This window comes from Heterodontus francisci, chromosome 7, assembly GCF_036365525.1.
Source record: "Heterodontus francisci isolate sHetFra1 chromosome 7, sHetFra1.hap1, whole genome shotgun sequence".
Taxonomy (NCBI): Eukaryota; Metazoa; Chordata; class Chondrichthyes; order Heterodontiformes; family Heterodontidae; genus Heterodontus; species Heterodontus francisci.
Genome location: NC_090377.1, coordinates 104,026,575 through 104,039,235, shown reverse-complemented (window position 1 = coordinate 104,039,235; position 12,661 = coordinate 104,026,575). Strand labels below are relative to the sequence as shown.

The window sequence follows — 12,661 nt, the reverse complement described above, 5'->3', positions numbered from 1 at the left end:
TAACAGTTTTGTTTACAGCAGTAAAATTAAGTCAAGTCAGTTTATCAACACAAAATCAAAGTTTGTGTACCCCATTTCTGAGAATTGTAGCATCCTAAAATATAAAATACTAAACCATTTAGTCTTAGCTATGTCCCACAATGTCCTCTACCAAACAAAAGTTTGTGTGCTAAGGTTAGCTACCAACAAGCAATACATGCACAGGAGACTACATAAAACTTGGCACAGCACAGTAACAGGATAAGAGAAAGTACTCAGTACCAAAACCATATAGATGCACATTACTCAGCAAATTATAGCGTCTTGCAGCAACAATGGCATTAGCTTAGGGAGGCTGAGATACAAGGATATACTTAAACAACAGCAGTACTGAAATAATACGTGAATGAGGTGAATATGGTTTAAAATTGATAGGCCAAGAAAAGATGAAAAAGATAAACAAGAACAGGGACACAAGACAACATAACTTCTAGGTATCCAGCAAAGCAAACAAGACAATGGCACGTCATCAGCTATGTGTTAGGTCAGTCACAGTGTAAAAGCTGGCTGCAAAGCAGGTATAAGAACTGTAATATTAACATGCAGAAATCTAGAAGAAAACGTTGCAGCACTGATTTTTCTTTTAGAGAGGGAGCAGTGATGAAGCAGTGGGCATGGAAGAAAAGGAAAAAATAATTAGGACTGTTTCATTAGCAAGCCAAGGTGCAAAGACAGTCCAGTATTCAGAGGCATTATGGTACTTTAATTAAAAACACAGGCACATTTTTCTTTAGAAAGGGAATTTGCCTCAAAGTAATAATTCGAACTGCAAAGTGTCAGCCATTGCTTAATTTTCAGTCAAACATACTTTTTTTCTTGGGCATTATCTTCATCCAAAACATTGGACTAAAGAACTAATCTTCATTCCTACCACTGGCTCTTTCACTTTTTTTTTTTCCCTTCCATACCTTTCTGATCTGCTGGATGTGTTGGGACATACGGGTACTTGGAATGTTTCTTGATATGAAAGTTGACATTGTCCAGTTCCACATTTAGGCTGATAGAAGCTGCAGAGTCGCTGTCCACGACTGACTGAAAGCTGCTTACTGATGTACGCTTGCTAGGGCTGGAAAAGCCTGTAAAAAATTATGACGACTGTGTTCGTGGAAATTCAAGCAAAGCACTTTCAGCCTATGACATGCAAATTGTGTACCAATCCATGTTATGTTTTTTTAAAATTTAACACTAAACCACTTGGCATTCAATGCTGAATCAGTCAGCTGTGGCCAAATGGAGCCTGTATCATAGTGGTGGCAAATCTATGGCATAGGTTCCCAAAGGTACAAGCATCATTAGTTCTAGTGGAAAGTGATACAACCACATTCAAATAAACTGAAACCAATTTTAAAAAAGCTTAATTTGCCCAAGGTATTTGGCAGCAACCCAAGATTCTTGCATGCAGTGACATGAAGCCATACGCACACTTGAACCTTGCATATCGATTGGCCCATACCTTGGACACATTTCTGTTTAGATGACTCCACATAGCTAATTGGAATGGGATCATTATTGGCCTGGAACAGGGAGAGATAGACACCATGAGGCAGGGAGCGAGAAGTCTCACTGATGTTGGCATGTAACAATCTGATCAGTCTACACTTAATGGCACAATTTCAAAAAGATTTACCATCGCTGATACGTCATATTACTTTTCTTCTGTAATAGATTATACATCTGAAAATAAAATGTAAAAGGTCGTCATGTAATGTAGGCACCCACGTTCTTGTTGCTCTCCTGCTTTACCACAACTCTGGAGCTTTTTTCCTCCTTCCTTGATACTTTGCACTGATTGCTCAACTTTTTAATGCATGTATAATGTTTCAACCTCAAATTGTTTTTAATCTGTCTGTTTAATGTGAAACATTTGCTGGAAAACTGCATGCTATTGTAAAACTACTATTGTTTACGTAGTTCAGTTTCGTAGCTTTCGCCACAGTTCAGAAACACATGAAAGTTCTCCTCAAAAAAGCTATTTTCATGACCAATGTAACCTTGCAGAATACCTACACTTTGAAGTATCCAAAACAGTATTTTAAGGAACCTTAGAAAAATTAAACTTGCAGTAATAATTTTGTTGGTTGCATAAACGTTTCATATAGCCGTGCCAGGACAAACAATACAAATAACAGTCATGAAAGTTCTCTCAACTGCGACCACTAGAGCGAATATGAATACACCATATGCTCAAATTGCAAAACTGGCCAGTTAGTGAAATAGTACACACCATAAATTAATTTCACAATGCTGCTTTAGAAGTAAAGATTGCCTACAGAAGGAAAAAATCTTGTGCAAAATGGACTGATTTGAACTCTTGGCTGCACTGGAAACAGACCGTTACAAGTATGCTGATTGTGATGGTGCTTAACATAATTTCTGCTTTTTGATCTTTATCTACACATTTTAATAACCGATATACTCATCAGCACATGGGATGGGGGAATCTTACTGATTTTGCTCAAATACAAATAGGAAGTTTTTTAAAAAATACAAAGAAAAGCACGCACCATTCACCAAAGTTAGAACTTAGTAGTGGACAGCAAACATAAGCACATATGCAGTATTCAAGTACAAGAGAAGCTGTACAAGACAATATCGTTGAACTTTTTTTAAAACCTCCCACTAATGAATGTCAAAAGATGAACTTTTAAATCATTTATGAAATGGAGTACATAAAATGCAAATGTCTCATTACCAACAGAACATGTTCAATGGATATTACTTTACTGCACAAACAAATTCTCACATGTACACTCCACTGCATAGACATTTACATAGCAGCAGTTCTGGAGGCCATGCATTCATCAGATCAACTGTAATATTCTTTAGTGTCCCTTGTTTTACTTCTTTACTGATTTCCCTGGGTCACGCACCTCTTACAGTAAAGTAACCGGCTGTATGGTCCCCTCTTCACAGTTTATAAAGAAGTGAACACAAGATGACTGGTTAAAATCTTTTCTCCCCCCATTCCATCCAGATGGGAAATTGCTTACCCTCTCCTCAGCAGTAAAGTATAGAATGAAATTGGGTCCTGTCTATCCATGTCTCTGCCCATTGCTGCTATTATTCCAACACACTGTACAGCCTCGCCACTCCATTTCTCAAAACCATGGTTCAAAGTTAGCATTGTCATAAAGTTATACATTAGACTGAAACTTTGCATCAGTTTACTCAAAGCATTGTTCCTTTGTGTCGCAAAAGTCTAATGAAATTAGTTGTCCACTCCTTTGCTATTCCATGGCAAGTTTTTATTTTCTTTTTAGAAGTTTGAGGAAAAGCATAACTTACTTAAAAAGTGCTATCATGTACCAAGTATTGATCACAGATGTTTCAAGGAATTCTCAAGGGCCTAAACTCTGATGGATATTCATATTTAAATAACCAGAACACAAGATACTTTCCAGTCTGTCTCTCCCATTCAAACCCTGCTGTCCCAGGGAAATAAACCAGCTGCAGTTTCATATTCTAATTAAATATCAGTCATACAAAAAAACAATTGCTGCAACTACTTCAGGAGGGTGTGACTACGAGTCAGGCAGGTATGGGGATGCAAGATGTAGTGATGGAGAAAGCTTGGCCACTTGACTGACCAACAGGTAAGAAGTACTTGCTACCTGTGTGGATGAGAACAAGGGGCTGAATTCCCAGGCAATGGCATCTGACGCCACCGGCGCCATTTTTAAAGGGCTTCAGTTACATTGTAAAATTTAAAGGTCCCGATCTCCGGGAATTAAAATTGTTATGTCAGGTGTCAATCACATATCCCACCCCCAATGGGTAAATCATACATTAATTGCCCTTTAACGCATGATAAAACTTTATTAGCATCACGAACTTTCCCCGACATTTGTTCCCTTTGACCTTCAAACTCTTCCCACCATCCCCACAGCCAATAATAAATGTTTTCCCTGCTCCTCCACCCCTCCCACCCTGAAAATTTTATTCCTCCCCCTCTCCACCAGATTCTCGCCTCAGAACGCAGTGCAGAGTTCCAAAGACGCGCGAAGGCCGAACAGAGGCCGTAAAATCGGCGTGGGACATCTGCCACTGGCAGATAAGTTTGTTAGCATCTCATTCATGTTCATTTGAAAATGCAGATGAAGGGTCGCACCGAGGTTCCCTTGCTGCCGGTAATATGCGGCGGGCCCTTCTCGACGTCACTGGTGAAGGCGGGCCTGTCCCTGCAAAATTTTACTGGCCCCCGCGTCGCGACCCACGACGTCAAGTGGCTGGTAAAATTCAGTCCAAGGTCTGCAGGGCGAATGGACAAACTGACCTAAAAAGGTAAAAAGGAATGTGCTAGTGATAGGGACAGCACAGTCAGGGGATAAATACTGTTCTCTGCAGCCGCTAAAGACATCTCCTCATGGCTGGAGACAGACTTAAGAGCGAGATGGGGAGGATCCAGTTGTTGTGATCCATGTCGGAACCAAATTATAACATATATTCTCAAAGGTAATAATCTCTGATTACCTGAACCACATGCAAACTGACATAGGGTCAAGCAAATTAGGGAATGGCTCAAAGAGTGATGTGGGAAGAAGTGGGTGTCGATCCATGGGGCACTGGCACCAGTACTGGGGAAAGAGAGCAATTCCGTTGGGATGGGCTCCACTTAAACCAAGCTGGAATCAGCATCTTGGTGAATCTTATAACTTGAGCTGTGGATAGGGCTTTAAACTAAAAATCTGGCAGTTGGTGGGGGGCGGGGGGTAGGAGGGGGTCAAGTGATGGTAGATTTAGAAATCTAAACAGAAAAGTCGAGGCCACAGAGCAGTGTAGTAATTTGGGTAAAGATAAGCAGAGTGAGACAGGAAGGAACAGAGAGTTTATCAATACTAGCACATCAGCAAATAAGGTCCATGCAAAGAATAGTGGGTTTAGGTTCTTTATCTGAATGCAGGAAGCATTCGCAAGATAGATGAACTAGCGGTACAAATAGATATAAATGGGTTTGAAATCAACGCCATTACAGACATGGTTACAAAATGGCCAAGGTTGGGAAATAAATATTCCAGGGTACACAGCATTTCAAAAAGACAGGCAGAATGGAAAAGGAGGGGAGTAGCCCTGATATGAAAGGATGACATCACATCAGTAGTGAGAAAGGATCTTGGCTTAAAAGATCACGAGAACATAAGAAATAGGAGCAGGAGTAAGCCATTCGGCCCCTCAAGCCTGCCCCACCATTCAACAATATCATGACTGATCTGCCCCAAAGCTCAATTCCTCTGTCATGCCAGCTCCTCATAGCTCTCAACTCCCCGATATTTCAAAAATCTATCTACTTCCTCTTTAAATACTTTGTGATCTAGCCTCCACAACTCTCTGGGGTACAGAATTCCAGACATTCACTACCCTCTGAGAAAATAAATTCCTTTGCATCTCTGTTTTAAATGAGTCCCCTTATTCTGTAACTATGTCTTCTAGTTCGAGATTCCCCCACTAGTGGAAACATCTTCTCAACATCTAGCCTGTCAAGCCACCTCAGAATCTTCTACATTTCAATAAGATCACCCCTCGTTCTTCTAAACTCTAATGAATAAAGGCCTAACCTGTTTAGCTGTTCTTGATATGTCAACCCCTTCATCCCAGGAATCAGCCTAGTGAATCTCTTTTGAACTACCCCCAATGCCAGTATATCCTTTCTTAAATATGGGGACCAAAACTGTACACAATACTCCAGGTGCGGCCTCACCAACACCCTGTACAGTTGTAACAGGACTTCCCTATTTTTAAACTCCAACCCCCTAGCAATAAAGACCAAAATTCCATTTGCCTTCTTAATTACTTGCTGCACCTGCATGCTAACTTTTTGTGTTTCATGCACAAGAACACCCAGATCCCTCTGTGCTGTACTTTTTTGGAGTGTCTCTCCATTTAAATAATAATCTGCCTTTTAATTCTTTCTACCAAAGTGCATGACCTCACACTTTCCTACATTAGACTCCATCTGCCAAGTTTTTGTCCACTCACTCAACCTATCTATATTCCCTTGCAGATTCTTTATGGCCTCATCACAACATGCTCTCCCACCTATTTTTGCATTGTCAGCAAATTTAGATATATTTCATTCTACCCCCACCTCCAAGTCATTAATATAGATAGTAAATAATTGAGGCCCTAGGACTGACCCTTGTGGCACTCCACTAGTTAAGTCTTTCCAAACTGAAAAAGACCCACTAATCCCAACTCTCTGCCTTCTGTGAGTTAGCCAATCCTCAATCTATGATAATACATTACCCCAATACCGTGAGCTCCTATCTTCTGCAATAATCTTTTATGTGGCAGCTTACTGAATGCCTTCTGGAAATCCAAATCCATTACATCTATAGGTTCCCCTTTATCAACTCTGATTGCTATATCCTCAAAGAATTCTAGCAAATTTGTCAAACAAGATTTCCCTTTCACAAAACAAGGCTGACTCTGTTTGATTGCATTAAGCTTTTCTAAATGTCCTGCTATTTTTAGTTTAGTTTAGTTTAGATACAGCACTGAAACAGGCCCTTCGGCCCACCGAGTCTGTGCCGACCATCAACCACCCATTTATACTAATCCTACACCAATTCCATATTCCTACCACATCCCCACCTGTCCCTACATTTTCCCTACCACCTACCTATACTAGGGGCAATTTCTAATGGCCAATTTACCTATCAACCTGCAAGTCTTTGGCATGTGGGAGGAAACCGGAGAACCCGGAGGAAACCCACGCAGACACAGGGAGAACTTGCAAACTCCACACAGGCAGTACCCGGAATTGAACCCGGGTCGCTGGAGCTGTGACGCTGCGGTGCTAACCACTGCGCCGCCCTTCCTTAATAATGGACTCCAGCATTTTCCCAATGACCGATGTTAGGCTGACTGGCCTATAGTTTCCTGCTATTTGTCTCCCTCCCTTCTTGAATAGGGGCGTCACATTAGCAGTTTTCCAATCCGCTAGGACCCTCCCAGAATCCAGTGAGTTCTGGAATATTTTGACCAATGCCTCCACTATCTCTGCAGCCACTTCCTTTAAAACCCTTGGATGCAGGCCATCAGGTCCTGGCGACTTGTCTGCCTTTAATACATTAATTTGTCAAACACCTTGTCCCTCGTGATAGAGACTGTTACAAGATCGTTCCTCCCATTAGCTCCTTGCTTATCTGATATCTGTGGGATGTTTATAGTATCCTCCACCGTGAAGATCGATGCAAAATATTGGTTTAAATTATCTGCCATTTCCCTGTTCCCCATTATCAATTCTCCAGTCGCATCCTCCAAGGGTCCCATGCTCACTTTAGCTACTCTCTTTTTATATACCCGTAGAAGCTCTTGCTGTTCGTTTTTATATTTCTTGCCAATTTACTCTCAATCAATTTTCTCCCTCTTTATTAGCTTTTTCGTCATCCGCTGCTGGTTCCTAAAAAATTCCCAATCCTCTAGCCTACCACTAGCTTCCGCCGCTTTGTATGCCTTAGCTTTTGATTGGATACTCCCATTGACTGTCTTTGTTAACCACGGGTGGTTCATCCTTCTCATCGAGTCCTTCTTTTTGAGTGGGATAAAGTTTTGCTGAACGTTATGAAATATCTGCTTAAATGTCTGCCCTGCTCATCCACTGACCTTCCCCTTAGTCTATTTTCTCAGCCCACTTTAGACAACTCTTTTTTCATACCTCCATAATTGCCCTTGTTTAAGTTGAGGACAATGGTTTGAGAACAGAGTTGCTCGTCCTCAAACTGAATTTGAAATTCTACCTTGTTATGATCGCTTCCCCCTAGAGGATTCTTAACTATGATATCTCTTATTAATCCTACCTCATTACACATTACTAGATCTAAAATAGTCTGTTCCCTGGTAGGTTCTGCAACACATTGCTCTAAGTAACAATTCCTGATGCACTCTACAAATTCATCTTCCATGTTACCTCTGCCAATCTAATTTGTCCAGTCAATATGCAGATTAAAAATCACCCGAGACAATTATAGCGCCCTTCTTACACGCCATTATTTCCCAATTTACACTTTCTCTTAGTGAGGCAACTCTTCGGGGGCCTACAGACGAATCCCACCCGTGACTTCTTCCCCTTGCTATTCTTTATTTCCATCCAAACAGATTCCAAATCACGACCTATTGCACCTATATCACTACTCACCACCGTACTGATACCTTCCTTTATTAACAAAGCTACCCCACCTCCTTTTTGCCTATTTTTCTGGAACGTTGAATACCCTTGAATATTGAGTTCCCAGTCTTGATCACCCTGCAACTCTGAAATAGCTATCAAGTCATATTCATTTATTTCTATTTGTGTCGTCAACTCATCCATCTTGTTACCTTAATGCACGCAGCATTGGTAAAGAGCCTTAAAGCTTTGACTTTTTACCATTATTACTCATTCTGGTTCTAATTTCTACTGCACTCTTCTGCTTATATTTTCTGCCCCTTCTTATCACACTTCAATTATCGTTCGCCTCTTCACTACCCTGCACCTCTGCTCTCTTGTTTCGTTTAGAAAGTTTAAACTTGACAATTGAACCCTAATTAGTTTAAAGTCCTATCTACAACCCTCGTTATACCATTTGCCAGGACACTGGTCCCAACATTTTTTTTTTTATTCATTCATGGGATGTGGGCGTCACTGGCCGGGCCAGCATTTATTGCCCATCCCTAATTGCCCTTGAGAAGGTGGTGGTGAGCTGCCTTCTTGAACCGCTGCAGTCCATTTGGGGTAGGTATACCCACAGTGCTGTTAGGAAGGGAGTTCCAGGATTTTGACCCATCGACAGTGAAGGAACAGTGATATAGTTCCAAGTCAGGATGGTGCGTGACTTGGAGGGGAACTTGCAGGTGGTGGTGTTCCCATGTATTTGCTGCCCTTGTCCTTCTAGTTGGTAGAGGTCGCGGGTTTGGAAGGTGCTGTCTAAGGAGCCTTGATGCATTTCTGCAGTGCATCTTGTAGATGGTACACACTGCTGCCACTGTGCGTCGGTGTTGGAGGGAGTAAATGTTTGTGGATGAGGTGCCAATCAAGCGGGCTGCTTTGTCCTGGATGGTGTTAAGCTTCTTGAGTGTTGTTGGAGCTGCACCCATCCAGGCAAGTGGAGAGTATTCCTTCACACTCCTGACTTGTGCCTTGTAGATGGTGGACAGGCTTTGGGGAGTCAGGAGGTGAGTTACTTGCCACAGGATTCCTAGCCTCTGACCTGCTCTTGTAGCCACAGTATTTATATGACTACTCCAGTTCAGTTTCTAGTCAATGGCAGCCCCTAGGATGTTGATAGTGGGGGATTCAGCGATGGTAATGCCACTGAATGTCAAGGGAAGATGGTTAGATTCTCTCTTGTTGGAGATGGTCATTGCCTGGCACTTGCGTGGCACGAATGTTACTTGCCACTTATCAGCCCAAGCCTGGATATTGTCCAGGTCTTGCTGCATTTCTACACGGACTGCTTCAGTATCTGAGGAGTCATGAATGGTGCTGAACATGGTTCAAATGAAGCCCGTCCGAACGGAACAGCTCTCTCCTTTCCCAGTACTGGTGCCAGTGCCCCATGAATCGGAACCCATTTCTCCCACACCAATCTTTATTTACACCATGCCAATTTACACGTAGCTCAGGTAGTAATCCGGAGATTATTACCTTTGAGGTTCTGCTTTTTAATTTAGCCCCGAGCTGATCATGGTCCCTCAGCAGAACCTCTTTCCTAGTCCTACCTATGTCGACCACGACAACTGGATCCTTCCCCTCCCACTCGAAATCCCCCTCCAGTCCAGAAGAGATATTCTTAACCTTGGCACCAGGTAGCAACACAGCCTTCAGGACTCCCTGTCTTTGTTGCAGAGAACAATATCTATTCCCCTAACTATGCTATCCCCTATTACTACTACATTTCTCCTTTCTCCCCTCACTTGAATGGCACTCTGAACCACGGTGGTCAGTTTGAACATCCTCCCTGCTGTCTGTGCCCTCTTCCACACCAGGAGCAAGAACCTCGTACCTATTGGATAAGGGCTCTGGCTGAGGCTCCTCCAAAGCTAAATTCTGGATCCCCATACCTGCCTCACTTGCAGTCGCACCCTCCTGTCCTTGACCACAGTCCAAATTTGGTGTAATTAATCTAAGGGGTGTGACTGTCTCCTGAAACATAGTGTGCAGGTAACTCTCCCCCTCCCTGATGCATCGCAGTGTCCGCAGCTCAGACTCCAGCTCATCAACTCTGAGCCAAAAGTCCTTGAACAGCCAACACTTACTGCAGATGTGGCCACTGTGGATTGTACCGACGTCCACCAGCTCCCATATACAGCAGCTGCAACACATTGTCTGCCCAGCCATCTCTATTCTATTTAATTAATTAATTTGGATGTTAAATATTTGGATGTTGATGCTATGCTTGATTTAAATTAAATTAAAAGTACCTGTTTAAACAATCAATTGTAATTAATACTTCTAACCCTGCTCTGTGTTTATACTCATTATAACACTTACTGTTACACTACCACGATTGAAAAAATTTTAATTATCCAGCTCCTAATTTGAACCAATACCCTTCCTGCTGGTACCCCACTCTCTCTCTATATTATATATACGGTAAATTATAAAATCAGCCTTAGTTTTTAGTTTTTATACTAATGAATCGATCAAGTCTTATTTTATATTTGATTAACTTAGATTAAATTAAAAACTTACCGGTATACTCACCCCGGCCTGCTTTCTGATTCCCCGTGCTCTCTGTTGATTGTGACGTCATTTTTCAATTTTTGATTTGCCCGTGAACCTTCCACTCCTCTCCTGCTGCTTCTCTCTGAATCTCCAAGGTTCTGGCACACTTTTGAATGCCCTCCTCTCCCACTGCTTCTCTCCGAATGGGTGATTAGGAACAAGTGTCAGAAATGTTGCTGCGAGTAGTTTTTGACCCCATAAGATTAGTTATACCATTAGACAGAGTATTAAGCAAGAAATAATTGGAGCTTGTAACAAAAGCAATGTAATAATCATGTGGGGCTTTAATCTTTATATAGACTAGACACATTGAGCAGAATTTTATACTCCCGCCACAAAAATGGCAGCCCCCACCATGCCACCGCAATCTTCCTCGTGATGGCCCAGGATAATGAGCTGGTCAGGCTGCCCCTCCCAATCACATGGAGGGGGCGAGCTCTCCGATGCCGGTAATGACATCAGCTGCCAGTGCGCAGGCGCTGGTGCCATTTTTAAAGGGCAGTCAGCCCTGCTGGGTCATTTCAATTTTTAAAGGCCCACCCCGCCCCCACCAATGTACCACCGATAAGTCCATCGCCCCTCCCCCCCAATAACAATTAAATTCAACATTTTCCATCTTCCCCCACCCCCCCACAAAATACTTAGCTTCAACACATGACCTTCCCCCCCACACCCCAAATGACGCTGAACGGGAAAGTGAAGGTTCGTGAGTGCCAGCTGCCGCTCAGAAGATCATGGCCTGAAGGTAAGATCGCTGTTGATTTTATTTAAATGTATTCATTTCATTTATTTAAACATGTTTATCTGGGTTCCGTCGCCCAGGGGCGGGGCGGCCGCTATGGAGCTTTGCCGCCTCTGGCAAGATCGGGCCCAGCACTCCCAGCATTGGACTCCGTTGCAGGCTGCTGCCGGAACAATCCTCTGGCCCCGCGCCCCCCCACCATGGAGCCAGACGTTGGGAGCCCAGTAAAATCCCAGCCATCAAATTGGCAAAAGGTAGTCTGGAAGATGAGTTTGTAGAATGCTTTTGCAACAGCTTCCTAGAACAATATGTTGTGGAACCAAATAGGGATGAGCTATTTTAGATCTTGGGTATTGTGCAATGAGGCAGGTTTAATTAGTAATCTCATTGTAAAGAATCCTCTGGGAAAAAGTGATCATAATACAATAAAATTCCATATTAAGTTTGAGAGCGACATACGAGTACAAAACAAGAATCTTAAACAAAGCCAATAACATAGATATAAGGGGAAAGCTGGCTAAGTTTGATTGGGTGAATCGACAAAATGTATGGCATTAAATAAAAGTGACAAACATCTAAAGGAATAATTCAAAATGTTCAACAAAAATACGCTGCATTCAAAAAAAACAAACACAAGTGAGAAAGATCCATCTGCGGCTTACTAGGGAAGTTAAGGATAGTATTACATTAAAAGAGGCTTATAATGTTGCAAAGAATAGTGGTCAGTCTGAGGATTGGGAGAGCTTTAGAAACCAGCAAAGGTGACCAAAAAGTTGATAAAAAGAGAGAAAAAAAAAGAGTAAACTATAAAAAGGAGCAGAGCAGCTAAAGTACATGTTGGCCCCTTAAAGACAGAGACAGGAGAAATTATGACGAATGAGGTAATGGCAGAGGTATTGAACAAATATTGAGGCCGTCTTCAGTGGAAGATACAAATTACATACCAGAAATAGCGGGTAATTAAGGGGCTAATAAGAGTGAGGAACTTAAATGAATATCAGCAGAGAAAAAGTATTAGAGAAAACTAAGGGACTAAAAGCTGACAAATCCTGAGGATCTGATGGCTACGTCCTAAGGTTCTAAAAGAGGTTGCTGCAGCAACAATGGATGCACTAGTTATGATTTCCCAAAATTCACTAGATTTTGGAATAATCCCAGTGGATTGGAAATTAGCAAAT

At 42.2% G+C, this 12,661-nt stretch overlaps 1 protein-coding gene across 5 annotated transcripts in view; it reads right to left on the bottom strand.

Annotated features, from left to right (window-relative positions):
- The window catches only part of pikfyve (phosphoinositide kinase, FYVE finger containing), a 159,104-nt gene that overhangs the window by 68,530 nt on the left and 77,913 nt on the right, over window positions 1-12,661 (bottom strand). For 4 of the 5 annotated variants that reach the window (XM_068035853.1, XM_068035854.1, XM_068035857.1 and 1 more), the window contains one exon: window positions 948-1,115. The exons of the other annotated variant lie outside the window; for it this stretch is intronic. In XM_068035853.1, the coding sequence (XP_067891954.1) occupies window positions 948-1,115 (168 nt within the window). The remainder of the gene's footprint in view (window positions 1-947; window positions 1,116-12,661) is intronic. 5 annotated transcript variants of the gene reach the window in all.